This window comes from Ictalurus furcatus, chromosome 19 (genome assembly GCF_023375685.1).
Source record: "Ictalurus furcatus strain D&B chromosome 19, Billie_1.0, whole genome shotgun sequence".
Taxonomy (NCBI): domain Eukaryota; kingdom Metazoa; phylum Chordata; class Actinopteri; order Siluriformes; family Ictaluridae; genus Ictalurus; species Ictalurus furcatus.
The window spans coordinates 25,165,667-25,193,584 of record NC_071273.1 but is presented as its reverse complement, the minus strand read 5'-3'; the positions used below and the strand labels follow the sequence as shown (position 1 = coordinate 25,193,584).

At 38.2% G+C, this 27,918-nt stretch overlaps 2 protein-coding genes across 2 annotated transcripts in view; one reads left to right on the top strand and one right to left on the bottom strand.

Annotated features, from left to right (window-relative positions):
- Positions 1-16,061, top strand: part of LOC128623152 (synaptotagmin-1-like) — a 20,889-nt gene extending 4,828 nt beyond the window's left edge. The window contains exons 2-5 of the mRNA XM_053650038.1: positions 791-958; positions 4,584-4,701; positions 11,885-12,018; positions 14,366-16,061. Coding sequence (XP_053506013.1) covers positions 791-958; positions 4,584-4,701; positions 11,885-12,018; positions 14,366-14,572 — 627 coding nt within the window. The 3' untranslated portion in view covers positions 14,573-16,061. The remainder of the gene's footprint in view (positions 1-790; positions 959-4,583; positions 4,702-11,884; positions 12,019-14,365) is intronic.
- An 8,563-nt stretch (positions 16,062-24,624) lies between these two features.
- Positions 24,625-27,918, bottom strand: part of pawr (PRKC, apoptosis, WT1, regulator) — a 45,101-nt gene continuing 41,807 nt past the window's right edge. Inside the window, exon 7 of the mRNA XM_053650174.1 lies at positions 24,625-27,496. Within this exon, the coding sequence (XP_053506149.1) occupies positions 27,410-27,496 (87 nt within the window). The 3' untranslated portion in view covers positions 24,625-27,409. The remainder of the gene's footprint in view (positions 27,497-27,918) is intronic.

Sequence of the window (27,918 nt, the reverse complement as noted above, 5' to 3'; positions counted from 1 at the left end):
TTTTACTGACGCTCAGTTACGTAACGTGAATCACAAAACGTGTGATAAGTGCATTTTACTTAATATTGTTTTCTTAACAATAAATTTGTAACGCAAGTAACGTCGTTTTTATTGCTAACAGTGACTGTAATCGAATTATATACATTTAAAATGTAATGCGTTACATTACTGCGTTATCGGAAAAAATGAATTAGATTACAGTAACGCGTTACACCCAACTCTGTAGATAAATTGTCTGTGAAAATCACAGGAAAATAAGTAAATAAATCGATAAATAAATCATCTAAAAACATCCCGTTAACATAAAAAGTAATAGTAAAAAAATCACCTGCTTGTTCAGTGACTCTGCTGTCGTGAATCAGAAGTTACTTTTAGTACATTTAAAGATTTGATGAATCAATTAAATAAGCAGTTATTCTAATTAGGAAATGTTTTACGTGTTTACAGACAATTACAGAATGTTCATGTAGACGTAATGAAATATTAATAATATATATAATATATATTTATATAATGTATTTCTACATGAAACCACATGCACTTCTGTAAAATTCTCTAATAAACATCATGAACAAGAATCACTTGGAGAAAGCAGATGAACTGAAATACTCCTGAAGTGAATCTGAAGTGAAAAGGGGATAAGAGTGGAGTTCAGTTTTCTCCACCTCTGCCTCCTATGTCTAACCTCTGTCAGGAGAACTCTGAACATCTGGAGGAACCTGGGAACGCCGGCTCTATCAGGTTTATATGAACGACAGGAGTTTTAATATTTGTCCTGTTGTCCCGTCAGGTTCCGTACACAGAGCTGGGAGGAAAGACGCTGGTGATGACGGTGTACGATTTTGACCGTTTCTCCAAACACGATGCCATCGGAGACGTTAAAGTGCCAATGAACAAGGTGGACTTCAGTCATGTGACCGAGGAGTGGCGGGATCTCCAGAGCGCCGAGAAAGAGGAAGTAAGAATACAGCATTCTTTCAACTTAATATATGCCATGGACATTTTATAATACACACATTTAACATTTAAAAATTAAAAACACAAACACCGACATTCACCGTCAAACGCCGACATTCTCCGTCACACGCCGACATTCACCGTCACACGCCGACATTCTCCGTCACACGCCGACATTCACCGTCACACGCCGACATTCACCGTCACACGCCGACATTCTCCTTCACACGCCGACATTCTCCATCACACGCCGACATTCTCCATCAAACGCCGACATTCTCCATCAAACGCCGACATTCACCATCAAACGCCGACATTCACCATCACACGCCGACATTCACCATCACACGCCGACATTCTCCATCAAACGCCGACATTCTCCATCACACGCCGACATTCACCATCACACGCCGACATTCTCCACCAAACGCCGACATTCACCATCACACGCCGACATTCACCATCACACGCCGACATTCACCATCACACGCCGACATTCACCATCACACACCGACATTCTCCATCACACGCCGACATTCACCATCACACACCGACATTCTCCATCACACGCCGACATTCACCATCACACGCCGACATTCACCATCACACGCCGACATTCTCCATCAAACGCCGACATTCACCATCACACACCGACATTCACCACCACACACCGACATTCTCCATCAAACACCGACATTCACCATCACACACCGACATTCACCATCACACACCGACATTCTCCATCACACACCGACATTCACCATCACACGCCTACATTCACCATCACACACATTAATTCTTTAATAAACTCCAACAAATGCACAGTGTTCTCCAACGTTTAAAGACCACCAAACACCATTAAATGTTTTCAAAATGGTATAAAGATTAGTAAAATACCTGATGATCCAAATGATGAACCGCTGTTAACGATGGAGAACTTTCTGGCAGGTGTTTATCGGAGAATATGGGATTAGTTTGAGATGAGGAGATAGTGGATAAACACTGCTATGTTCCAATAATGGCATGTAATAATCACTGCATCAACACCGTTCTACTGAGTTCTGAAGTTAAGTGTTTTTTTTCCTTTAGCACTTTTTTGAAACAAGGCTCAAGGATCGTAGAGTAATCCATCTCCTGGGAAAATGTCACTTAATCAGCCAGCCATGATGCTCTCCCATTAATAAACTTGTGACTTCTCTCGCACGGGTTCAGGAGATTCAATTTTCATGCTAAATGTCATGGTGTATAGTGTTTAAGCTCTGGTTGTCAGGGGAACCTTGTTTTTGTGGCATGGTTTGGTTTATGGAAAGGTCAATTATTCCTCGACCGGAGGTGGAAAAAAGATGGAGATGGAAAGAGCAAGGTGTCGATACAGACTTGTCTCCTGAAGTGTTCAGTCCACTCCAGACATCAAGAGGAAACTCTTATCAAACACTCTGAAACGTGTTTTAAATATCTAATCATAGGTTCATAGATCACTCCTGCAGTGCACCATTTGGAGAAGCCATCCCATAATTATATCTCCATAAATACATCTTCTAGTTAGCGCCAGGATAGATGTCAAGGTGGTGGTGTTTCTCACCACAGTGTTTAAATGCAGGGGAATTTCTTCACATCTCAGAAGAACCGATGAAGAACCTCAGATTACTGGAGAAACACTAAGTGTAAGATCTGGAGTAAAATGAGTTTGAAAGGAGTTCCAAATTAAATAAAAGAAAAGAAAAGAAAATTCATTCAAAATAAAAATAAATAGTTAAAATAAGGTAATTAAATATAAATTAAACCTTCTCCTTCTTCTTCCTCTTCTTCTTATTAATCTTATTATTATTATTATTATTGTTGTTATTGTTGTTGTTGTTGTTTTGTTGTTGTTATCCTTGCTCTTCTTTTTCCTCTTATTATTATTATTATTATTATTATTATTATTATTATTATTATTATTGTTGTTGTTGTTGCTATTATTGTTATTATTGTTATTATTATTATTATTATTATTATTATTATTATTATTATTATTATTATATAAAGGTAAAACATGGCTCTGTTTTCCTCTCAGACGCCCCCAGGGTTCGGAGCCTCTCTGTCCTCTACTGCAACAAAAAACACCCACAAAAACAGCACAACTCAGTTTTTCTTAATATTTTGAAGTGCTGCAGTTTCTCAGCTCCTCCATCTCACTTGTTCCAAACAATCCTCCTTCTAAGTGACATAAGAGGTCTCCTGAAATCGTGTCTCTCCTTTTTTTTTTTTAAAGAGCCTCTTGTTTCTTTTCACTCTGTAGCAGCTGCTGGGTTTTTTTTTTTCTATAAAAGAAGAAGAAAAAGAAAAAGAACTCCAATAAGTTTCAAATGTTTGGCACTAATCTATTTACTTACTCAGACACGTGAGAATAATTGGATGTTTTTCCTGAGTCTAAAAAAAAAGCTTATAAAAACAAATGAATGAAATAAAAATAAAAGTGCCTTAAAAAAGTGTTCTGTTTTAGTGCATTGTTGTTGTTGTTGTTGTTGTTGTTTTTCCTTATGGAAAGTTTCAGAAGAAGTCTGAAGCTTGTGTCCAGTGTTCTTTGAGATCTTGTTATAAAAAGCTGGACTAAAGCTTCTGTAACGTAGCCATCGACTTTTTAACTACAACACGGACATAAAGCAGCAAAAACAGTAACTTCATGTGACTTAGTGAGAAACTTTTCAGCCCAAGTAACTGACTGAGTTTTTTTTTTATTTATTTTTTTTTTTAAGCGTCAAGAATTTCCTACAATTGAAGATGTTTTAAATTTCATCTTTGTGCTAAAAATTATGAAGGCACTTAATTAATTAACAAAAGAATGATAAATTAGATGCGTGAGCGTTAATTAAGTGATAATGGAAATACAATAAAAAATTGACATAAACAAATAGATTTTAAAAATAAATAAATAAATAAATAAAAAGTTAAGCAGGCCTAAAATACACCCTTGAGGAACTCCACGTCTAATAGACTGAGGAAACGAAGGAGTACTGCCAACATCCAGAGCTGGTTTTTTATTCCACCACTAACAAACTATTCAATATTCAGGCTTACGGGTTTTCGGAGTTCCTTCTCTTCCCCTTTCCGAGCAGACAATCCTGTATCTGCTGAAGTTCTGACATCCTCATGGCACCTAAATATGCCGTTTTTTATATTAAAATACAAATAAATTGTAAAATATCAAATAAAATGAATCAATGGAGCGAATTTTCACAAAAATAAACAAATATTTGAAGTGGTCAAGATAATTATCTCTTCAACAAAAAAAAGAATCTTTTTCCTCCATTAATCGTTGATAAAGTGTTCAACAGAGTAACGGCCGTATCATTTGTGAGTGTCAGACCATAAAAACCGTTTAAACCTCAATTAACGGTTATAATCAGAGTAACGCTTAACGCACATAGATTTCTGATTATTGGGAAGATTTTATTCCGTTGGTCTTTTAACAGCTGCGTCAAATAAAAACCATCTGCTGTAGTAAAAGAAATGATAAATAAAATTAGAGAATGAAATAGCTGAGCTGCACTGGAAAGCAGCTGGTGTAGAAGACCAGCTGGAAATCATGTGGAAATCTTTTTCTTTTTTTTTTTAATGATTATTTCCTCCACGTTCCTCCACAGCAAGAGAAGCTGGGTGATATCTGCTTCTCTCTGCGCTACGTTCCCACCGCCGGCAAACTCACCGTCGTCGTCCTGGAGGCCAAAAACCTGAAGAAGATGGACGTCGGAGGTCTTTCAGGTGAGTTGTCAGTTTTCAAACCTGCAGTTAGCACGTGATTATATGGGGAACGCAAGCTAGCAGGGACGAGAGCTAGCAGAAGTGCCGAGCATTCGTGCTAATTTGATTTTAATCTGTCTTTAAATGGGGAAATTTAACCGCCAGGATGATTGTACATGAACTTCTTTCCTTCGTTCGGTGCATTTTGTCTTTCTGTTGCAGGTCCTTCATTAAAATTGCATCAGGAAAGTAGTTACACGATGTATAATTGTGGAGGTGGGGGTGTTTTTTTTCTTCTCCTCAAGGGGGAAGACGGAGTTAATGCTAATAACGAGCTATCACTATCTGCATTATAGCTTGTTGTGCACCGCTAGTTGTCCGTTACAGAGGAGTCACGTCTACATACACGTGTGGTTTTCAGACATTTTTACACTCGCACATGATTCTTTTACAGCACCTTGCATAAGTATTCACCCCCTGTTAACGTTCCCTTCATTTAGTACGCTGCTGGGGAAAAAAAACAACAATAAAATACATCGCAGAAATTCTAATGGTTTCCACTACAAATACCATAACAAACCATTAGAACCATTACCATTACTATTATTGGTCCTTAATGGTATCCACTAGACAAAACATGCCACCAAGAGAAGGCAAGAAAGGAAGAAATGACCAGTAGAGACCCACAGGGACCATTACAGTTTCCATTAAAAACAATACAATTCACATTATAACCATTAAAACCATTATAAATTCTGTGAGGGTTTCTATTGGGGTTTTTTTCCAGCGTGGTAGTGTTACAATCTGGAACTGAAATGGACTTAATGTCACGAATCTACACACAATATCAATATAATCATCAACATTATTTACCAATGAAAACCCTAAACGTTGGGATTGCATAAGTATTCACCCCCTTCAGTTAGTTCCGGTGCGACCGGTTGCCGGTTATCAGAAGACATAATCAGTTGAATGGAGTTGCATTGTGTGTGATTAAGGTGTCACATGATCCTGGATGTTCCTGGAAGAACCCAGTGTGTGTGAGAGCATATACCTAAACAAACAGCATCAAGAAGACCAAGACAAGGAGCGATCAAAACAAGTCCTGGATCACTATCAATCAATCAGAGTTTGGTCATTTGAAACGAAAATAAAATGTAAGGATTAGTCAGAGAAGCAACCAGTAGGACAAGAGTAACTCTCAACGTGACGCTAGCACCACCATGCTTCACACTGGGGCTGGTGTTCTCATGGAGATGAGCAGCGTTGGGTTTACATCAAAATATAACCATTTGTGCCAAAACCAGAACGTTTCATTTTGGTCTTGCTGTCATGGTTTCTTCTCTGACTAATCCCCTCTTTACCCGCTCACTACGCATATTCCTGACATGGAAAAACTTTTGAAGTAAGTTTTCTGTAAGGGAAAGCCGCTAGTTCTGGGCCTCTTGTCAGGTCTGATAAGCTAATCTGCTAGCGCTGCGGAGAAATATACTGTACAGCAGCATGAGGTTTTAAAGGATTTGGATTTTAATGCATCTCTCAGAGTTCACTGATTATATGGACTTTCTTTTTTTTTCATCTGCTGATAAGCTAGCACTGATGTGTTGCTAGCACGTCGTATCAGAGCGCTAGCTGAAGTGCTTTCAAGCGTTCACGCTAATTCAAATCTCTCAGCACCGAAAATGTCAAAATGGAAAAATCCTTTCTGTCTGTCCTTATTTTTTCCCTTTATCCCAGATGACTGAACACGAATTTAACGAGCACGGTCCATCTTCAAAGCCCAGAGATTGCACTGGAAAGCTTTTTCCCTCCATTTTGTGTGTGTGTGTGTGTGTGTGTGTGTGTTTTTTTTCTATTTCGGTTTCAAAGCCTCCATGAAAATGGCATCTCTAATGCTGGTTGTACGGTCTGCATGATGTGTAATTGTGGATGTGGGAGTGGTTTTCTTCTCCCAAAGGGAACAGCATCAAAGCGCACGGTTAGAACAATAGTCCTGTGGTGATCATGCCAATAATTAGCGACTATCTTCACCGTAGCTTGGCGCAGAGAGATAATAACTCATCATCGGCCTGTAATTTATTTCATTTCTTCAGTCAGAGCGTGTTTACGGTGAGTAATCGCTCACCAAGTCGACTGGAACGCAAGACCCACTCTCTTTCAATTACAATACACGTAATTACTCATAAATCATAAATAAGGCCTGTGTGCTAGTTTTATTTTATTTTAAAACTCATCTGCAACAGGAGAAACTGTTAGTCACACAATGCTCGTCATATTTTCATAGCCATATATATATCTGTATATATGAGTCAGTGGGCTTCACTTTTTCCCAATCTGGCTGAGTGTAACATTTATTTATTTCTTCTGTTTCCAACATTGCTTATTACGCCATATTGGGAATATGTGCCATGCCAAGACAAAGCTTTCAGCTTGAGAACGCAGAACAGAGATGAAATTTGTAGTAATATAACAAATATTTACAGGGTTGCCTGGCATGGTGAAAAAACTTCTAAACGTTTCCACCAGTACGGCTCACGCAGTGGAAAAACAACCTTTTCACTGTGGTCTTGACCAATTTACTGACACAATAGCTAGGTTTTGAGGCATGAATGAAGTGTTAATATATTTTGCAGACATGCAATAGAGTTATGATGTCCCATAAAACAGGTTTAGAGAATGTTAAGACTGTTTAAAAAAGCTTGAGAACGGTTGAGAAAATCTGTAAAAGCACATTGTGTGGTTGTGGAATAAATACAACAGCGTAATCACTGACAAATCGGTGTGGTAATGAGGAAGCGTTATCGTGGCCTAAAACACGTCTGAGACAGCGCTGGGATTTGGGACCTCTGTGTTTCTGCAGTCACAGTTTTCATAGACGGTCCTCTGGCTGCATGTTGCTAGGCAACTGCTCACAAACTTTCTCTGGCTGTCTGTCTGTCTCTCTGTGTCCCTCTGACCCTTGTAGCAGTATCAGATTTTTTCCAACAGGAGGCGCCATGTGTCTGTTATGTGTTAGCATCTAAAGAGAAGATAGATAGACAGACAGATACACAGACAGAGATAGATAGAGAGATAGATAGATATACAGGCAGACAGACAGACAGACAGGCAGGCAGACAGATAGATAGATAGACAGGCAGATAGATAGATAGATAGACAGACAGAGAGGCAGACAGACAGATAGATAGATAGATAGATAGATAGATAGATAGATAGATAGACAGACAGAGAGGCAGACAGACAGATAGATAGATAGATAGATAGATAGATAGAGAGGCAGACAGACAGACAGATAGATAGATAGATAGATAGATAGATAGATAGACAGGCAGATAGATAGATAGATAGACAGACAGAGAGGCAGACAAACAGATAGATAGAGAGACAGACAGAGAGGCAGACAAACAGATAGATAGATAGATAGATAGATAGATAGATAGATAGATAGATAGACAGACGGACAGGCAGACAGACAGATAGATAGATAGATAGATAGATAGATAGATAGATAGATAGATAGAGAGGCAGACAAACAGACAGATAGATAGATAGATAGATAGATAGATAGATAGATAGATAGACAAACTGAAACATTAACAGACAGTCTTGCAGACAGACAGACTCAGTCAGTTTCAGTATTAGATGAGATGAGATTAGATTAGATTATAACATTGTCACTGTATTGCATTTTGTCCTACATTATATATATATAATATTTCTCTGATGATGAGGAAGATAAAGGAAATATCACACAGGGACTGTAAATGCCAGAGATATTATTTTTATCATTATTTATCTGCTCAACTGCAGGTACGGAAATGAAGCAATAGCAGCGGGAGAGACAGAAAGAAAGAGCGAGGGTGAAAGTGTCTCTCAGAATGACATTTAGACAAAAAGAAGCATGTATTACATTTTCAGTACCATGCAGCAGGTGGATAAAGATCTCTGTTAGGAAGCGGTCTAGAATGGGACAGGTCGAGGCTAGGAGATGGTCAGGTGGGGTTAGGACTCGTTATTTGGTTTTAAGTCAGCTCTAAGAAGGGTCCTTTTAGGAACTGTAATGTGTTAGCTAGGTGTCAGAGTGATTAGCAGGGATCAGGCAGGGACTAGGGTAGGGTGGGTAGGGTCTAAAGGGGGTTAGATGGAGATTAGGAAGGGCTAAGTGGGTTTAGGGGCAGTCAAGTTTGCTCAGATTGGTTTAAGTAAGATCAGGGAGGGGTCAGGTGTTGAGTAAGAGAAGAGAAGTGGGATTAAAAGGGGTCAGTGTGGTTTAAGTGGGTTTAGTCAGATCTAAGAGGAGTCGGTATGATCTGGGAGAGGTCAATTCATCAAGTCACCACCTTGGAGCCCTTGGAGGGGTCAGGTGTGCTCTGGGTGGCTTAAGTGTGGTCTACCAAGGTTTGGGAAAGAACTAGAATGGGTCACGTGAGGTGTACAGAGGGGCAAGTTGGCTCAGGAGGGTCTAATGTATTCCGGCAGGTTTAAGAGAGATCTACCAGAGTGGTTGGGTGGGTCCAAAAGAGGGTTGTTTTTTTTTTTTTTGAATAAATTAAAAAATGGGAGCAAAAAAGTGGAATTAGGAAGGTCATGTGGGCCTAAGAGCGGTTGTATTTCAGCTTAGCTATTTCGAGAGGGAAAGGAGTTCATCATCTTTCGACCCATCTTCTCTAAGCCAACCTTAAGCCAGTAAAAAAGCAAGGAACCACAGAGTTGTGTGTAAAGATTAAAAGAAGACCACACCTCTAGATAAAAAGAGTTGGTATGATGGAACGTTACAGTGCTTTGCATGTGGTAAAGAGTTATAGAAGTCTAGACATGATGTGATGAAGGCATGAACCAGAACTTCTCCATTAGGAAATCTGAGAGATAAGCAAAGGCAGGTAATATTATATAGGTGGAAGAATGCTGCTTTAGTTATAAAGTTATAAAAATGTCTGGAAGGAGAGTAATCAGTCAGAATTAATTCATCATCTAAGCCAGGGGAGTCCAATCTTATCGGGAAAGGGCCGGTGTGGGTGCAGGTTTTCATTCCAACAGAGCAGGAGCCACACCTGATTCCACCTGTTTAATCAGCTGATCTTGGCATTCAATAGACTCGGGTGTGGCTTCTGCTTGGTTGGACTGAAAACCTGCACACACACCGGCCCTGTCCGGATAAGACTGGACGCCTCTGGTTTAAGGCAAGATATACATCACTGATCATAAATAGGTTGCCTTTGGTCCTAACAAAATGATGTTTTTTATCAGAATTTAACTTGAGGAAACGATGTGATACAGGCAGTTGTCATGAAAGCAGGGAAAGAGAAATAAGGTGGCGTACTAAGATAGATAGTCAACCTGGAAATGAAACTGTCGAACAACTGATGAGTGATAGAGCTCAGAGGGAGCGTGTAGATGACAAACAGAAGGCGGCCTAAGACAGAGCCTTGTGGAACACCTTGGGAGATTTTTATTTACCAACAGAAAAACAAAGGTCTAAACCAGGCAGAAGCGCTATTGCAAAGTACAGACAGGAAGGTAAGATGCTGTGGTAAAGAGGCACTGAGATCAAGAAGTTATTTACTAATAGAACTAGAATCACCTGCAGTAGGAAGAAGTGCCATGGTGAGAGCAAATCCCTGACTGGAAAAGCCTTCAGAGGCTATTAATTGGATACATGTACCTGTAAAAAGAAACCAATACCTTTTCTAAAGCTTTTGAAAGAAAGGCGAGCTTGGATTGATCTGGAGTTATTTTTTTAAAAATTAAATAATCACTTGGTGAGTGTGTTTTCCATTCCCTGCATACTTGTTTGGGTGGCTTGCGGTCTTTGGATGATACAGTCTTATTGCTAAAATGTAAAACATGCAGAACATTTTGATGGAAATGATGGAAATGACGGTGTGTTTACGTGGTGAGGTAAGGATACACTATTTGTATTTGCTAAAATGCCCGAGGCTAAACAGGACAGTGCATATAACTTTTTTTTTCTGACTGAAACTTTCTTTTCACTAACCTTCCACATCAATGCTTTTAATGGGATTTTTGCCTTAAAGCACTTTGGTGAACTAAATGCCTTCCATCTTTGTTGTCTCCCAATGGCTTTGGTGTAAGTGCAAATTTCTTCAAAGATACAGGATGTCTGTGAACTCGCGCAAATCTCCAGTTGCCCCAGACGACCACCGACAGATTGATTTCCGGATTTGTCTGGGTTTTTCAGGTCTTTTTTTTTTTTTATGTCTCAGCAGTACGTTGAGGCAGTCGGACACTGAAAGAATCTGAGATAATGGTCAGGTCACTGTGTATGTTTAACTGAGAATGTAGATATACTATGGCACAGCTAGGACTGTTGAAGAATTTGGAGTATTTTGGCATCAATCAAATTGATCAGGAAGTAAATTTAATGGTTTCCACTACAAATACAATTACAAACCATCAGTTGTTAACCATTACACAGTAGGACATATTAAGAATGTAGGTCCTTAATGGTGTCCACCAAGGTCAAGTAAGGTCTGGGTTTAGGTAGGATCTGGACACGGTTATGTGGAATAAACCAGGCAAAGGCAGTCTTGTATAAGAGCAAACATAAGCAGGAAGGATGCTGTGTCTAGGAAGAAATAAAGTGGAATCCAGGAAGCATCCAGTAGGATCTGCAAGACGTTAAATGGTATTTATTTGGGCTCCAACTGGATTCACATGGAGTCAGTTGGGGTCTAGTAAAAGTCAGGTATGATCTGAGAGGAGTTCATTTGGGTTTATGAAGGTTCAAGTGGGTCTAAATGGTGTGAGGTAGGGTCTAGGATGCGGTAAGGTGGGGTTTAGGAAGAAACCAAGTGGGATCTAGGAAGCATCATGCAGGATCTGGTAGGGGTAAGTAGCATTTATAATGGCTCAAATGAGGTTCAAGTGGAATCATGTGGGGTGTAGTACAGAACAGGAACTGTCTGGGAGAAGTTTATTGGTAAGGTTTAGGAAGGAATCAAGTGGGAACTTAGAAGCATCACGTACAATCTGGGAGGAGTTTAGTGGGGACTATGAGGGTATAGTGTAGGATATATCAAGTAAGGTCTGTGAAGGGTCCTGGTGGGCGTGGTCATGTAGGGTCTGGAATGTATTAGGGTTAGGATCGAGGAATAAATGGATTTCATAAGGTAGAGATATTGACAGAGAGATTTATCTTTAAGGTGCCATGATTTAACTTTGCCATTTTTGTGTCTTCTTGCAGACCCGTACGTGAAGATCCATCTGATGCAGAACGGTAAACGTCTGAAGAAGAAAAAGACGACAATCAAAAAGAACACCCTGAACCCCTACTACAATGAGTCCTTCAGTTTCGAAGTGCCATTTGAACAAATCCAGGTAACAACGATGCACCAGGGCCACGTTTGACACTTTAAATATACTCCAATTGGCCCTAAATAGGGTTTACGGAGCTGATAGTCATTTTAAAATCCATGCTTGGTGGCGGCATTGCAAATAAGTGCAAAGTGCTCCAAATTGATTTTGCATTTCACGGTTCAGAGGATTTGCTGTGTGTGTTCTGCTTTCAATTCAGCACTAAGGCTGCTAATCAGAATGTCCCACTCTCAACTCATTAAATATAAAGTCGACTCTCTTCCAAAAGGGTAGATAACTTTACGGTGCCTCTTCGGTATTTGATTACATGGAAAATTGGCTTGGTTTTACAGCACGGGCGTAAAAATGGATTTCCGGGAACGCTGTAGCTCTGTGTTGTGCCTGACTTAATACACCCGATATGTTACGTATCCCGGATTTAACCTGATTCTAATGAGAGACCCGATTTAAGACCTTCCCAAGAAACCAGCCATGCAGCTACGTAGTTCCAGAATAATCCAGCCAAAAACATTCCCCAAATAATCACCTGATTTGTTATTACGATTCCCAGTCCTGGAGTTTTAGCTCAATGATTTGCTTTATATTTTATGCTGCATATCTGATCCACTCTGTCAAAATATCTTAGAAACATAAAGAAATGAATAGTTTTCTTTGCTGTTTCATGTGAAATGAGGATTATATCTGTGTAGAGGTGTTTTTTTTATTTATTTAAATCCATTCATATGTTAAACCACTTCTGGCGGTCCGAGTAAGCTTTTTAGCCAGATGTTTTGCTGGTGAAAACATCCGTCTCTCCAAGCCATGACGTCTGTACACTGCTAATTATCAGTGTGCTGACTGTACCACTTTGAGGAAGAATCTGATTCAATCAAAATGCACCAGAGCTTAATGGTGGCCTCGGTTGTCCTTCTTTCGTTATCTAGATCTTGTTTGATCTATAATCCATATTGACTATCACTTAACTACGATTGAGCGCCGGTCTCTGATCTCCGACCTTCAGAGCTGTAAATTCAATCAATACAGAAAACGATTAGCAAGGGGCTGTTTTTCTTTCTTTAGAAAACCTGAGATTGGTCGGTGAGGAATTAAAAAAAATAATCATTTTAACAATAACGGGCCTTTAAAACATCAACCATAATCTTTGCTAACTCTGAGTTTACAAGTTTAAAGAAGAAAATGACAAACATCTAGCACGCTGTAGATCTACTTCCACACCGTAGTGCTTCACAATAAAGTGCTAAAGTTCCACTTTTTGAATTAAATTATGGAAAAAAATGAACTTTTCCATGATATTCTAAATTTTTGAGATGCACCTATATGTATAACTAAATGTGTGTGTGTGTGTGTGTGTGTGTGTGTGTGTGTGTGTGTGTGTGTGAACCTGGGAACTATATGTTAAGTTCTGAAGCCCGAAATATGCATCTCAACTAGAAGTAAAGCTGTAGCATTTGCATTTAATTTAACTTTAAATAAACAAAAAACGGAGAAGTATTAAATACGATCGCTCACTTTCTGAAGGATTATACGTTCGTGAAGGAAACGAGTCTCTGTGAGGCCGAAGTCAGCACGCTTTAACCCAGGCCTCGTCGTCGTCTCGTTACTGATCTCTCTATTCACGCTGCATCGTTCTCTCTCTCCTGTTCTGCTGGACCAATTCCCTTTTATTCATTAGCATAACAACTTGTAATTAAACAATAATTTATACCGCTTACAAACTGAAGTCGCTAGGCTTATGTGTGCTTCAATACAGCACATAACCAACCACTTAATCAAAGCCTTGTGTTCCCTGTGTGAGGAATTCAGACTTATCTAGCTAATTAAGATATTTCCTTTAAACTTGTTTGGATTTATGCTAAACGATTTTTGGCCCAAAAGAAATATTGCGCGTTGTAAAATAATTCTTTGGTCGTGATTGAGATGGGCGGTCTTAGACCTGCAGGGGCAGTGGTGTCTCAGTGGTTAAAGGCTCTGGGTTACTAATCAGAAGGTCAGGAGGTCAAGCCCCAGCACCGCCAAGCTGCCACTGTGTGGCCCTTGAGCAAGGCCCTTAACCCTCAACTGCTCAGACGTATGAATGAGATAAATGGAAGTCGCTCAGGATAAGGGCGTCGGCCAAACGCCGTAAATGTAAATGTAAATATGATGTTATTTAGTGTCACCGTGACCAAAGATGGCTGATGACATAGTTCTGAGATCGAGCGTGATTAGAATCTCAGAATGCGGGAGTCCCAGAACACACGACATTTTTCACATCTAAATAAATCTAGTCACTTATCTGCAGAATTAACCATTGTGTTCTTGTGTTTTTTTCTGTCTCTCTCTCTCTCTCTCTCTCTCTCTCTCCTTACAGAAAGTTCAAATCGTTATAACTGTTCTGGACTATGACAAGATCGGCAAAAACGATGCTATCGGTAAAGTTTTCATAGGGCTGAACAGCTCAGGCACCGAGCTTCGCCATTGGTCGGATATGTTGGCCAACCCACGGAGACCCATCGCCCAGTGGCACGTGCTCAAGCCGGAGGAAGAAGTGGATGCCCAGCTGTCCGTCAAAAAATAAAGCTCTGCCCCCCTTTAGCCATTAACCCCGCCCCTTTTAGTGGTCCTAACCCAGTGCGTGTACATACCTCAGTGATGTATGGATCCTTACACCCTCTAAAATCTTCTTCTTCTTCTTCTTCTTCTTCTTCTTGTCTGGCAATGAAACGCCTCCTTTTATAATAGTTGTCGGTATTTTGACCGCCCACTTGCCCCAACACACACACACACACACACACACACACACACACACACCCCTCAAGTTGTGTTTAACATTCCTTCCTGTCTTCGCCTGCTGTTTTGACCATCCTCCATGACCTTTAACCCCCTTAAACCCTTCTTTTAAGCAATATGATCAGTGTAGATAGCGCATGAATGGAAAAAAAACGTGTACCACAGGTGTATATATCCGTATGCAGACAAAAAAATACGATTTCTAGTTTGTGTTTGTATGTTGTTACCTGTTTCCTAATCTGTGTATATCTTGATGTTTTTACTAAGATATTCTATTTTAAATGATGTAAATGCAGATATAGCAGAGCCAATATTATATATAATAACAGCAGGATTTACGATATCTATCTTATTGCATTCCAGTTAAACATATACATATATATTATATATCATATATATGTATATTTGAAAGAATTTCAACCTGCGAGACGAGAGTTCAGGGGTATTTAAAAACAAAATGGTCAAACGAAAAAAACCTTTGGCTTAAAGAATTGTTCAAAATAAAAATAGAGAAGACGGAGAAACCCCGTATAAAATGGAATATTGTAATATATATGTATAACATCTTCAGTATATTACATTTTAGTATGGAAATATAGGCCATTAACTGATATGGTTCAGTCGGTAAAATATGCAGGAAGTTCTACAAGCACATGAGTTCTTAAATTGATTTGAATTTTTGATTTTTTGCATTTTTTTTTGAATCATTATTTTAGCAGCTCCTTGATCTCCCCCAGATCCTCAATCTGAACCTTATATTTTGTCCTAAAGCCCCCAAGCATGACGAATTCACTAACCGTAGCCATTTGACCCTCAACGCTTACCTTACGTTAATTCGTTAAACTTGGTTAACAGACGTATTTCGTTGGATTTGTTCAAGACTCTAGCTCTGAAATGAATATTTTTGGTAATTGCATGTTTTGTTTTTTTTATTTATTTATTTATTCTACTTTATTCTACACCGTCAGGCCTTTAGCCGTAAAGGGGAAAAAAAAAGAAAAAAAATCAAAAGTTCTGCGTTTTTTAACAAACTGATGCTGATTTCTCCAGAAAAGTCGGTGTGTAATAATAAAATACCGACTCTAAGAGACAAGCTTTTAAACACTGCCATTATTTTCAGGGAGGTGAGAAACGTACGTGACTTTCTCCTCATGCACACGCTCCACTTAGTGGCTGTAGCTTTTGGTTCTTTGGGAACAAGTAACCATTTCGTTGGCCTTGAAGGTGCAAAATCGAATTTTTTGTTTACTTTACGTTGCCTCTTTACGCAGTGACAATAGCCTTAGCCATGCTTTTACTGCCAATCTCCTTCACACGATGGCTACTGTTTGCACTGTAGTTCGGAACAACGACGACAAAAATCGACATTTTGGACGAGTTTGTTTTTTTTTGTTTTTTTTTTCCTTTTTTTTGGATAAGATTGGAGAAAGTTCTTAGTTCAGAGGAACTTGATTCAGTATTCAGTCGAAAACGTTTAAATGAATAGAAATGTTCAGTGGATTGTTTCAAAATGACAATATCTTAAAATAAATAAATAAATAAATAACCATAAAAGTTAATGGTCTGCAGAGGTGACGCTTTCAGCCGGTGACGTCCTTTAATAAAACTATCACATGAAAACACGATTTCACACAAATTCCTAAAATAATAAACCGGCCAAAAAGAAAAAAAAAAAGGTTAAATAAACAATATAAAGAGTGATTTTTATGAACTCGGATATCGGGTGGTCGTGACAGGACGTGTAAATTCTGTACATATTCAAGTTTGCCATCAAGAAATCTGTAAACGCTTCCTCCCTTCGTTCCTCTCAACAAAAATTCAACACAAACTTTGAATTATGTTCAGGATAAACAGGTTGAGGTACAGTACGTTAATTAGAGATAGATTCTCAGGCCATGTTTTTCTCTTTTAGGTATCTTTAAAAAAAAATAAAAATAAACGAATAAAATTAACCGTAAAAGTTAATGGTCTGCAGATATTAGTCCATAAAGTCCTTTATCACGGGTTTAACGTAGCAGTACGCTCTCATGATCGCACGTTTGTAAGAATTCGTAACAAAACTGCTTGATAACAATCTGTAATAAAGTTCCACAAGTTTGATTATGAAATATCGGAGGAAAAGTCCAAGTGTGACAATGTGGACTTTTTTTTACGACCATCAGCGATTAAAAATGTTTTACGTTAAAAAAAAAAAAAACTACGACTCAATTTTAGTACAAATGAACATTCTACGAGTCTGGTGTGGAACATGGCTGTTCCACCATTCCAGTTTCAGAAGAATTGTAAGATTTTTAAGATTTTCTTCACGATACGTGTACGAAATTCTTAACGATCTGACGAAATCGTGCCGCATAAGACGCCAACTCGTACGTGAAATTGGAAAGGTTTAACAGAACGATTATTTACTGTCCTTCTTCAATTTATTCATACAATTATTTTGCTAGGAATTTTTTTCAAGTTCAACGTGACGACGACAACAAAAAGCCCTAATGACTCACGATTTTTGACGTAATATTGAAGCACATTTCTGCGTGATTAAACACTAGGATGTCGGGTGAAGTTAGCGTTAGTCAATTTCGTTTATGAATTCCCTTTCTTTTCTTTTTTCTTTTTAGAGGTTTGTGCGGGAAAACAAAGACGTGCTTTGGTACAGGTTTACCACATGACCACACGATCGCGTGATCCTAAAACGATCGTAGCATCTCTTATAAACCCGGATTTGTTCGAATTCTTACGGATTTCATTTTTTCGTGAGATCGTATGCCATGAGAGGACAAACCAACAAGCATCGGTCCATTAAAACCATTCAAACCTCTTGTCATGGAGGAACCTCTTATGTATCCTAGACGCTAGCTTCAGGAGGAGTTTTTCAATGTTTTCAATGTTATCGTGTAGGTGATTTAAAAAAAAATGATAATAAAAAGATAGCAAACGAACGCTCTTCGTCATACCATAGACGTCTCTGAGGACTGCTTCGTGTATCACTGTGACTGCCGTCCGTGTGTGTGTGTGTGTGTGTGTGTGTGTCGTAGAGATGTAGAGTTTTATCAATAACTATCTGTAGCGTAGTGTGTCGTGCCGCCATTTCTGTCCTCGCTAACATACCGAGAAATACGGACGCGTACGCGTGTGCAGCGTCTTCGGGTTTCGATTGAGTTTTTTTTTTTTGAGCACTGTGCAATACTTCTATGTTCATCCCCATAGTGTTACGTGGGTGAAGTTGCCCGAGAACGATGATAACGATTTAGAACCTGAGAAGAACATCATTTACGATATTATAATCACGATGTCAGTAGGACGCAGCACATGTAGATTGTGTGTATATATTCTAGCTGAGCTCAACTTCAAAACGTGTTAAGGCTTCCTCCCTTTTTTTCTCTTTTTGTTTTTTCTCTTTTTTTACTTTCTTTTTTTCCAAACACACAGATCCAGCCATCTAAATATCACAGAATTACACTTATATCTAAAATATTAGAGTATAAATATATAAATATAAATAAATACACACATATATATATATATATATATATATATATATACAAACCCCCACCAAAAATCCAAAATGTGTGTATATATTTTTATATTTGCGTTCACAAACAGCGTAAAAACCTGAGAAATGTATCGTTAACTGTTTCAGTATCGATCGGTATGATTATTGATTTTGTTATCGTCGTTTGATGATTATTCTGGTTATCGTTCCTTTTCAGTGCCCTTTTATATTTAATATCAAACTCAGAATGTACAGTTCAGACTGTGTGAGGTTTGTATTATTTGGGACCAAGTATATAGTCGGCACTTTTATTTATTTATTTATTTATTTGTTTACTTGTTTGTTTGTTCATTTTTTTGGATTCAATGTCGCAATAAATATTGATTCGATCTTCATCGAGTTACGACACGGCTTATTAAACACATATAATCACGATGTAATTATACGATGTAACCTCAATCCTTTATATTGTCGATATCTAAACATTTAGGGGGGAAAAGTAGGTTTATGTTTATAAAAACCAGGGTTATTTCTTCTTCTTCTTCTTCTTCTTTTTTTTTTTTAATCCGTTCGTTCGTTCGTTTCTGACGCAGCACGCTAATTTCTACACGATTAGACGAATTAGATGCAGTAACAGTAAGAGGCGGCATTGCTGTTTGCATTGTAAAGTAAAAAGAGATAAAAGCCATTTTTAGCCCTGCAAAGCAATGCTGACTTTTACTGCAGCCTACCAAAGCATGCAACACACACACACACACACACACACACACACACACACACACACACACACACACACACACACACGCGATCTCTTTAACAAAAACGCGTCAGAATTCTGACAAGCCGATTCACGGACTGGTTTTGGTGAGCGACGTGGAGCTACAGGTCCTCGGCATACCATCATATTATTGAAGAAACACTCAGAAGACCTGCTTATGAAGGTCAGATCTGAGCAGATCTGTCGTGTGACACAGGACACAGGACACCGGAGTTCTACACATACGAATTCATACAAATATTTCAGTTATAAACAGTTCAAACAGTTCATTTAATTCAGCTACTTCATCGAAACTAAACTCTCTCATTAACGTTATTAAAAATCTGAAGCGTTTCCCATCTTACGCTTACAGGCGTACCGTAATACAATCGTACCGTAATACAATCGTACCGTAATACAATCGTACCGTAATACAATCGTACTGTAATACACTCGTACTGTAACGGTCGACTAATCAACTCGTATGAAGCATCCAAATGATGAGGCGGACTTGTAGCTTCACGTCATTAAAAGGTCATAAGGGATTCGTACGAGTCACGCGAGGACGCGTCGTCATCTCTCGCGGTTGTGAATGATCCGTAAGGATTCTTGAAGCTTCTTGTAGGAAACGTTTTAAAATATTGTCACGCTTTTTAATCCGGTGGAAATGTCACGTCACGCACGGAAAAATTGCGTCATCGTTTCAATCTCCCGCAACGGCAAACTCTGACTGAGAAAAGGCGTCGTACCGTGTTTTCGCGAAGAATTTACAAAGCTTACAAAGTTTTAAAAAGGTGTAAGTATCATTTGCAGCTTTTCCTAATTAAAAATAAATAAATAAATGTTGACCACAATGACATTGCTCGAAAATCATTCTTTAACCCTTTACTGCATGGTGTTGCCGTATGGCAACGATGAATTTATCCCCCATTTTTCCTGTGTAACTGGGAAAAGGGGCTTTTAACTTTGATGAAACAAAAAGATGTCGTCATGTCGGATGACCAGGAAGTGCTGTTAGCGCTTCCTTTTCTGCAATCCCATGGCACGGTGAAGGGCATCGTAGGAGCGTTCTCAACATTTGATAAATTTTTCAATATTCAGGCGAAACTACTTAAACGACAAAATGATAGTAAACACTATCGGAGATAAGTTAACATTCATTTTTTTGTCACTTATACAAGATTATATATTACGAATATTCTGTTAAATATTCAAATGTGATTGTTGCCATATGGCAACAACATGCGATAATGGAACTCTAATAGTACATTTAAATTTTGTTTACTATCCAAGTAAGAACAACTATTATAACTTTTGCAATTACATTTTATTTTAAGTAATTATAATACCGTGTAAATAATTCATGCAGTAGAGGGTTAAAAAATTGAGTAAAAGGAAAAAAAAAAGTATTAGTAAAAAATTCTCAAAGAAATGACAAACGTTTATTGAAACAAAACTCGACATTATTACTGCGCTAATATTCTTAACAGGTTTAACAAAACGTTACGCTACGTTACGACCTCCAGACCAGGAATTTGGGAGAAATGAACAATGAACACTTTCTGAGTACGACAAAACGCATTCGTGAAAAATGTTCTCAATTTGTCGGAGCTGTAGCTAGTGTGAAAAGCTACCGATTCTACAGATTCGAGAAACGGGGGCGGAGCTAGCGGTTAAAAGGAAATGACTCGTCAGAATTCTTACAGCGTTCTTGTGAGATCGGTTTGACGAAAAACACAAACGTTGCTCACTCGTTTGCTCGGTGAGAAAAAGCCACACTCTGGAGGAGAATCTTGTATAGAAATTAGAATCTGATGCTGTAGAAAGATCCCAGTTGCCTTTGTGTATATCGACTGCCTGCTTTTGTGTGTGGAAAATTTCTGTGTAATCTTGTAGTGTTTTTTCCTCTTCTCTTTTTATTTCTCTCGCTCTCTTTCTCTCTCTCTCTCTCGCTCTCTCTCTCTCTCTCTTTTCCCTGCCATAAATCTGGGTTATACGGTTCTATTGCGTGTGTAAACCTTCATTTTTCGACGAGGTGTTTTACGATTGCGTTCGACTTTGTGTAGTGATTCACTCTGTGAAGTTTCTGACTGTTGTTATATAACTTCATATACACAAAATGTTCAATAAAAATGTTTTATTTCCTGTTGATACAGAACACAGTTTGGAGTGGAGTGTTTTTATTTTAAAATCGAGAGTTTTAAATGGGATTTGATGGGGGAAAAAATGATGCATTTCATTATTCATTTCCCTTCTGATGTTTAAAAAGAAATTCAATAACAATATAAAGAAAATCATCAAATAATAATACATTTTTTTTTTAAAAAATACCTTTTTTGTTTTACGTAAAAACATCAAATGTTCGTGTTTTGGTGAATAAAGAACTGCATGTATATATCGACATTTATTATATAATTATTTTTATATTTTATTAAAAAACATAATAATAATAATTAAGGTTCTTTAAATAAAAGAAATGTATTTACGTGTTAAAATCGTGTCAGGTTATACATCTATTGCAACAATTACTCATACAGTATATTATAATTACCGAGATGGTTTCTGACTTTTTTCCCCCAATTTTAAGCAAGTAATAAAATTAATCTGGGGAAATTTTATTTCCTTTTTTTTGGAACAACATTTTTAAATAGAATTAAAATAACCATAACTGGAGAATCGTTTAATTAAGAAGCATTCAATACAATTTACATTGTTTTAGCCAAATGTGCATTAAATTGAACAAATTGATATTTTTGCTCCTAAATGAATACTTTACAATTAAATGACAAGTTCCGGACTTTACAATTAAAAATGATCACATAATCTCTAAGTGTTAATCGTTTACTATTCCTAATGAACATCTCCGGTATTAACACCCAAGTGTTTTAACGCTTTTAGTAAATGTAACGAACAGCTTCAGTGATTAATAAACTCCTGTAGTATTAAAAAGAATTCAACTCCAAAACTGATGAATAAACAAACACCAAAAACATTAGTGGCAGCTACGGTGTTGAAGGGAAGAATGAACATATAGTATTACGTTAACAATAACAATGAATTAACATCTACACCTACAGAATTTTCGATATTTCTGCATAAAAATCATCTAAAACATCATCAGATTTTCACTCGAGTCCTAAAAATAGAAAAAATGAAACAAAAATATTACACTTGGTCATTTATTTATTGAGGAAAAAGATCCAGTATTACATATCTGTGAGTGGCATAGTATGTGCACCTCTAGGATTAGCAGTTAACCTGTAGGTGAGATTAGAGTCAGGTGTTTTCAGGCAGTGGGATGATGATCAGGTGTGAGTGAGAGAGTGTTCTGTTTGTTTTATTTAAAGAACAGGGATCTATCAGAGTCTGATCTTCACAACACATGATTGTGGAAGTGTATCACGGTACAAACAAAGGAGATTTCTGAGGAGCTCAGAAAATGAGTTGTTGAAGCTCATCAGGCTGGAAAAGGTCACAAAACAACAGAGTTTGGACTCCACCGATACACAGTCAGACAGATTGTGTAGAAATGGAGGAAATTCAACACCATTGTTCCCCTCCCCAGGAGTGGAGACCAACAAAGATCTCTCCAAGAGCAAGACGTGTAATAATCTGCGAGGTCACAGAGGAACCCAGGGGAACTTCTAAGCAACTAAAGTCCTCTCTCACATTGGCTGATGTTAATGTTCATGAGTCCACCATCAGGAGAACACTGAACAACAACGGTGTGCATGGCAGGGCTGCAGGGAGAAAGTCTCTGCTCTCCAAAAAGAACATTGCTGCCCTTCTGCAGTTTATTAAAATCATGTGAAGAAGCGAGAAGGCTAATGGAAATGTTTTGTGGATGGATGAGACTAAAATAGAGCGTTTTGGTTTAAATGAGAAGCGTTATGTTTGGAGAAAGGAAAACACTGCATTCCAGCATAAGAACCTTATCAAATCTGTGAAACATGGTGGCGGTGGTGTCATGGTTTGGGACTGTTTTGCTGCATCTGGACCAGGACGACTCGCCGTCACTGATGGAGCAATGAATTCTGAATGATACCAGCGAGTTCTAACGGAAAATATCAGGACATGAGTCCATGATCTGAATCTGAAGAGAAAGTGGGTCATGCAGCAAGACAACGATCCTAAACACACGAGTCGTTCTACCAAAGAACGCTTAAAGAAGAATAAAGTGAATGTTTTGGAACGGCCGAGTCAAAGTCCTGACCTTAATCCAGTAGAAATGTTGTGGAAGAACCTGAAGCGAGCAGTTCATGTGAGGAAACCCACCAACCTCCCAGAGTTGAAGCTGTTCTGTACTGAGGAACGGGATAAAACTCCTCCGAGCCGATGTGCAGGACCGATCAACACTTACCCCAAACGTTTAGTCACACCAAGGGGGTCACACCAGACACTGAAAGCAAAGGTTCACATACAGATCTGTAATATTGGATCATTATCCTCAATAAATAAATGAAGTATAATATCTTTGTCTCGTTTGTTTAATTGGGTTCTCTTCATCTACTTTTAGGACTTGTGTGAAAATCTGATGATGTTTTGGATCATATTTATGTAGAAGTGTAGAAAATTCTAAAGGGTTCACAAACTTTCAAGCACCACTGTATGTTGAATGGACACATTAGGGTGTTTATACATCACATGACCACCGCAGGTGTTGATTCAGCACCTTAAGCTTTACACTAGTCTTTACTCGGGTAAATAAAGATTGCATTACTGTATTCTAAACTGAGTACTCGGCTCTCCTTTAAAGCTGAATTCAGATTTTAACTGTGACTCAAGAAAAACTCTCTTGCGAATATCTCTGGAAAGGTTCTAATGAGAAAAGACAAGAAAGAGCATGGAAAGAGAGCGCTACAGATAAAAACATGACATGAAGATGGAGAGAAATGAACAGAAATATGTTTTTTTAAAGTAAAAGTTATAAGAATAATGACCTCCACTCTGTCCAGAAAGTCAACTCCTGTCTCTGTAATAAAGTCAGAATAAATAAAGAATAAAATAAAGATCAGAGAAGAAGAGAAACATTATTAGCAAAAAGAACAAAAGAAAAAAGAGGGAAAAATAAATGACCTCTAGGACCTGAAGTACCTCTCTGTCTCTAGTTCTATAAAAATGCTAATTCAGATGTGTGCATGTCCCCGAGCTCAGGGCAGATGGATGAAGCAATTACTGAAGCATCAAAGTGACAGCAGGGAATTTAACGACCTCTGTTCAGTGCTTTATTAATATACATATACGCTTTACCTTCCCAGAATGCAGCACAGCTCTTCATATCTTCCCAGAATGCAGCACGGCTCTTCATATCTTCCCAGAATGCAACACGGCCCTTCATTCCTTCCCAGAATTCCAACACGGCCCTTTGTTCCTTCCCAGAATTCCAACACGGCCCTTTGTTCCTTCCCAGAATTCCAACACGGCCCTTCGTTCCTTCCCAGAATGCAACACGGCCCTTCGTTCCTTCCCAGAATTCCAACGCGGCCCTTCGTTCCACTCGTATTTATTATGTTTATCGACGACAAAATAACACTGAGTTCAGAACTTTGTTAAGAAATTAACACACACACACACACACACACACACACATGGAGCGAGATAATCAGAATCTTTATTAAATGATTTATCTTCTGTACATGAATAATGCCAAGGAATGGAAGAGAGAATGAAGGAACAATTCTCTCCTGAAAACCCCACACACTGCTAGTTCTGCTAAATCAACATGAAACCCAACTACAAGAAAAGCACAAAGAAAGAAAATGAACAGCTGTTTATAATATTTCTATAACCAGAATTAGATTAGGTTTAGACGATAATTCTGAGATATGAGGAATAGCTACAGCTAACCACTTCCTGCAAAAACACAAAGCTTGTAAACATCTGAAAAACACAACTGACTAAAAATAAAACATGTCGGATATTTCCCATGTTCGTGGAAAAAAAAAAAAAATCAGTTATACATGATTTCATATAATGATGAAAGTGTTACAATTTTCAACCATTTTATTACAAACTAGAATTGATATTGTAAAATAACCCAAAAAAATAGCAATGACGTGCAATTCTAGGCATTTTATCATCAACAAGAAACAAAACAATCCTGGTTCCTTTTTAGTTTGGTCCCAAACGCTAGTTTTAGATAGAAATTTTATCATTAACACTCAAAAAAACCTCCACTTTCAAATCGCTAAACTGGCGATAAGCAGCTAGCTAGCAAGCGTAATGCAAACATAAGGCAATTCCCTCAAAATCAACACGCTAGTGTTCGACAGAAAAGTCAACAGAAATACGACCTTCAAAATACGATTAATACGCAGCTAGCATACGGGATTAGTGCTAAATATAAATTAACGAAAACATGATTGAACAATCCTAAATATTAGTGTTTTATCCATCAAAACTGTAAATTTCTCTTCACTGTAGCCAATTCAGGGACGAGCTGATAGGACTACTGTAGCAGCTAACGGACGTGACGAGCAGCAGAAACAACTCGACGCTCAGCTTACAACTCCGAAATGCTAGCAAACGAACATCATATCATTCGGTACAGTATTCACTAGCTAGCTAAGTAGCTAGTCAGCAGCTAGCATACATGATGGCACTCCACAACGAAACATTCCAGAAGAATCCGTTAGTGTTTGAGGAGTGAGCATGAGATTAGTGCTGAACATACATCAATAAATATTAACATTTTATATACAAGTTGCTTGAAAAGAGAATTTACCTAATTCACTAACTAGCTAACAGGAAAACTAGTAGCTAGTGCATGTGACATAGGACTAGGAGAACTAGCAGCTAACAGATGTGACGTGCTCTTGAAATAAATCAGCGTTTAGCTAACGACTCCAAAATGCTAGCATTTGCTAGAAAAAATTAGAACTTTATAATATTCAGTTGAATGTTGCCATATTCACAATCGCTAGCTAACTGGCTAGTGAGCAGCTAGCAAATGTCGTTACAAAAGAAACCAACATGCCTAGTTAGTACCTGTTAGCGTACAGGATTAGAGCTAAAAACAAACCAACGATCTGAATTACTCCAAATCAGAAGTGCTAATATTCGAGTCGGTAGAAAAGAGAATGTCTTCATTTTATTTGACGCGTTATTGTTTGATCTAACAGTCGCTAAGGGGGAAAAAATACTCTGCACTACTGTAGTCTATTTAATAGCTAATTGGCTAATGAGCAAAGGAACTCATCACAACTTTGTCATCTAATTAGCAGCTAGCTAACAGAAGTTTGCGCTAAGACACTATATCGAAACACTCAGCTAAAGTTCCTACATGCTAGCTTTTGTAAGAATAAAAGGGAATGTTACTGCATTCGGCACAATATCAACTAGCTCGCTAACTCCCTATTCAGCAGCCAGCATATGGAGCTACAGCTAAGGAATCAAAAATGCTCAATAGTGATTAGTACTAATCATCACACATTCAGCTAAACACTCCACAATGCTAGTGTTTGAACAAGAAAACTGTAGAAAAGGAAACTTTGTACTATTGTAGTCCAATTACAGTCTAATATTCTAGCACCTAGCATATTGGGATTAGTGCTAAATGTAAATCAACACTCCAAAATGCTAGTGTTAGAAGTGATAGATAATGGATAGGGGAAAAAAACATTGGTACTTTGTGCTAGTGTAGTCTATTCATTACGCTACAGTATGCTAGTGTTTGATAGAAGACTGCTAGCAAAATCAAATATCTATTCATTAGCTAGGTAAATGGTAATTATCAGCTAGCATAAGAAAGAGCGCACTTTATAAATCAACACTCAGCTAAAAGGCTTGGAAATGCTAATATTTAATAGAACACTGCTAAAATTGCTGTAGTGTAGCCTGTTCACTAACTATGTTATAGGCCGATTAGCAGCCAGCATAAGAGTTAGCAATATTAGTCTTTATATTGCGGTGGTATAGCCTGTTTGTTTGCTCGGTATCTGGTTAGCAGCTAGTATAAGATTTAGCTTTTATCAAAACACAACAAAACGCTAGTGTTTGATAGAAAGCTGCTACATAAATCAAATCTGTACTTTGTGCTAGTGCATCCTGTTCCTTAGGTAGATAAAGGCTAATCAGCAGCTAGCATATGAGTGAGCATTCCAAAATACTAGTGTTTGATAATGTGCGTTATTGCTAATGGCTGACATTTTAGCAAGAACACTAACTATCATGAGCTAGCGTTTGGGACGTAGCCAAAATAAACACTGTTTTTAAAAAAAGAACAAAACGCCAACAGACGTGACGCCATAGCAACGTACATTCATCCTGCGTAATTTTTCATATGTACACGCACATTTACATTAAATACGACTTTCTAGGACTTTCCGTAGAACTTTGTTTTTTTTTTTCTCTCTCAGGGCGTTTCTGTCCTCACGTTTCTACCTGGTCAGCTGACCAACGACCTTCAGCAGAGTTTTATTCTCCTGCTTCAGCTGCTCGTTCTCGTCCTCAATTTCATCCAGGTCCTGAAAAATGTAGGACAGAAATATGTTACTGAAGATAAAATGGCTGTGTCGGTGAAGATAAAATGGCTGTGTTACTGAAGATGAAATGGCTGTGTTACTGAAGATAAAATGGCTGTGTTGCTGAAGATAAAATGGCTGTGTTACTGAAGATAAAATGGCTGTGTTACTGAAGATGAAATGGCTGTGTTACTGAAGATAAAATGGCTGTGTTGCTGAAGATAAAATGGCTGTGTTACTGAAGATATGGCTGTGTTACTGAAGATAAAATGGCTGTGTCGGTGAAGATAAAATGGCTGTGTTACTGAAGATAAAATGGCTGTGTTACTGAAGATAAAATGGCTGTGTTACTGAAGATGAAATGGCTGTGTTACTGAAGATAAAATGGCTGTGTTGCTGAAGATAAAATGGCTGTGTTACTGAAG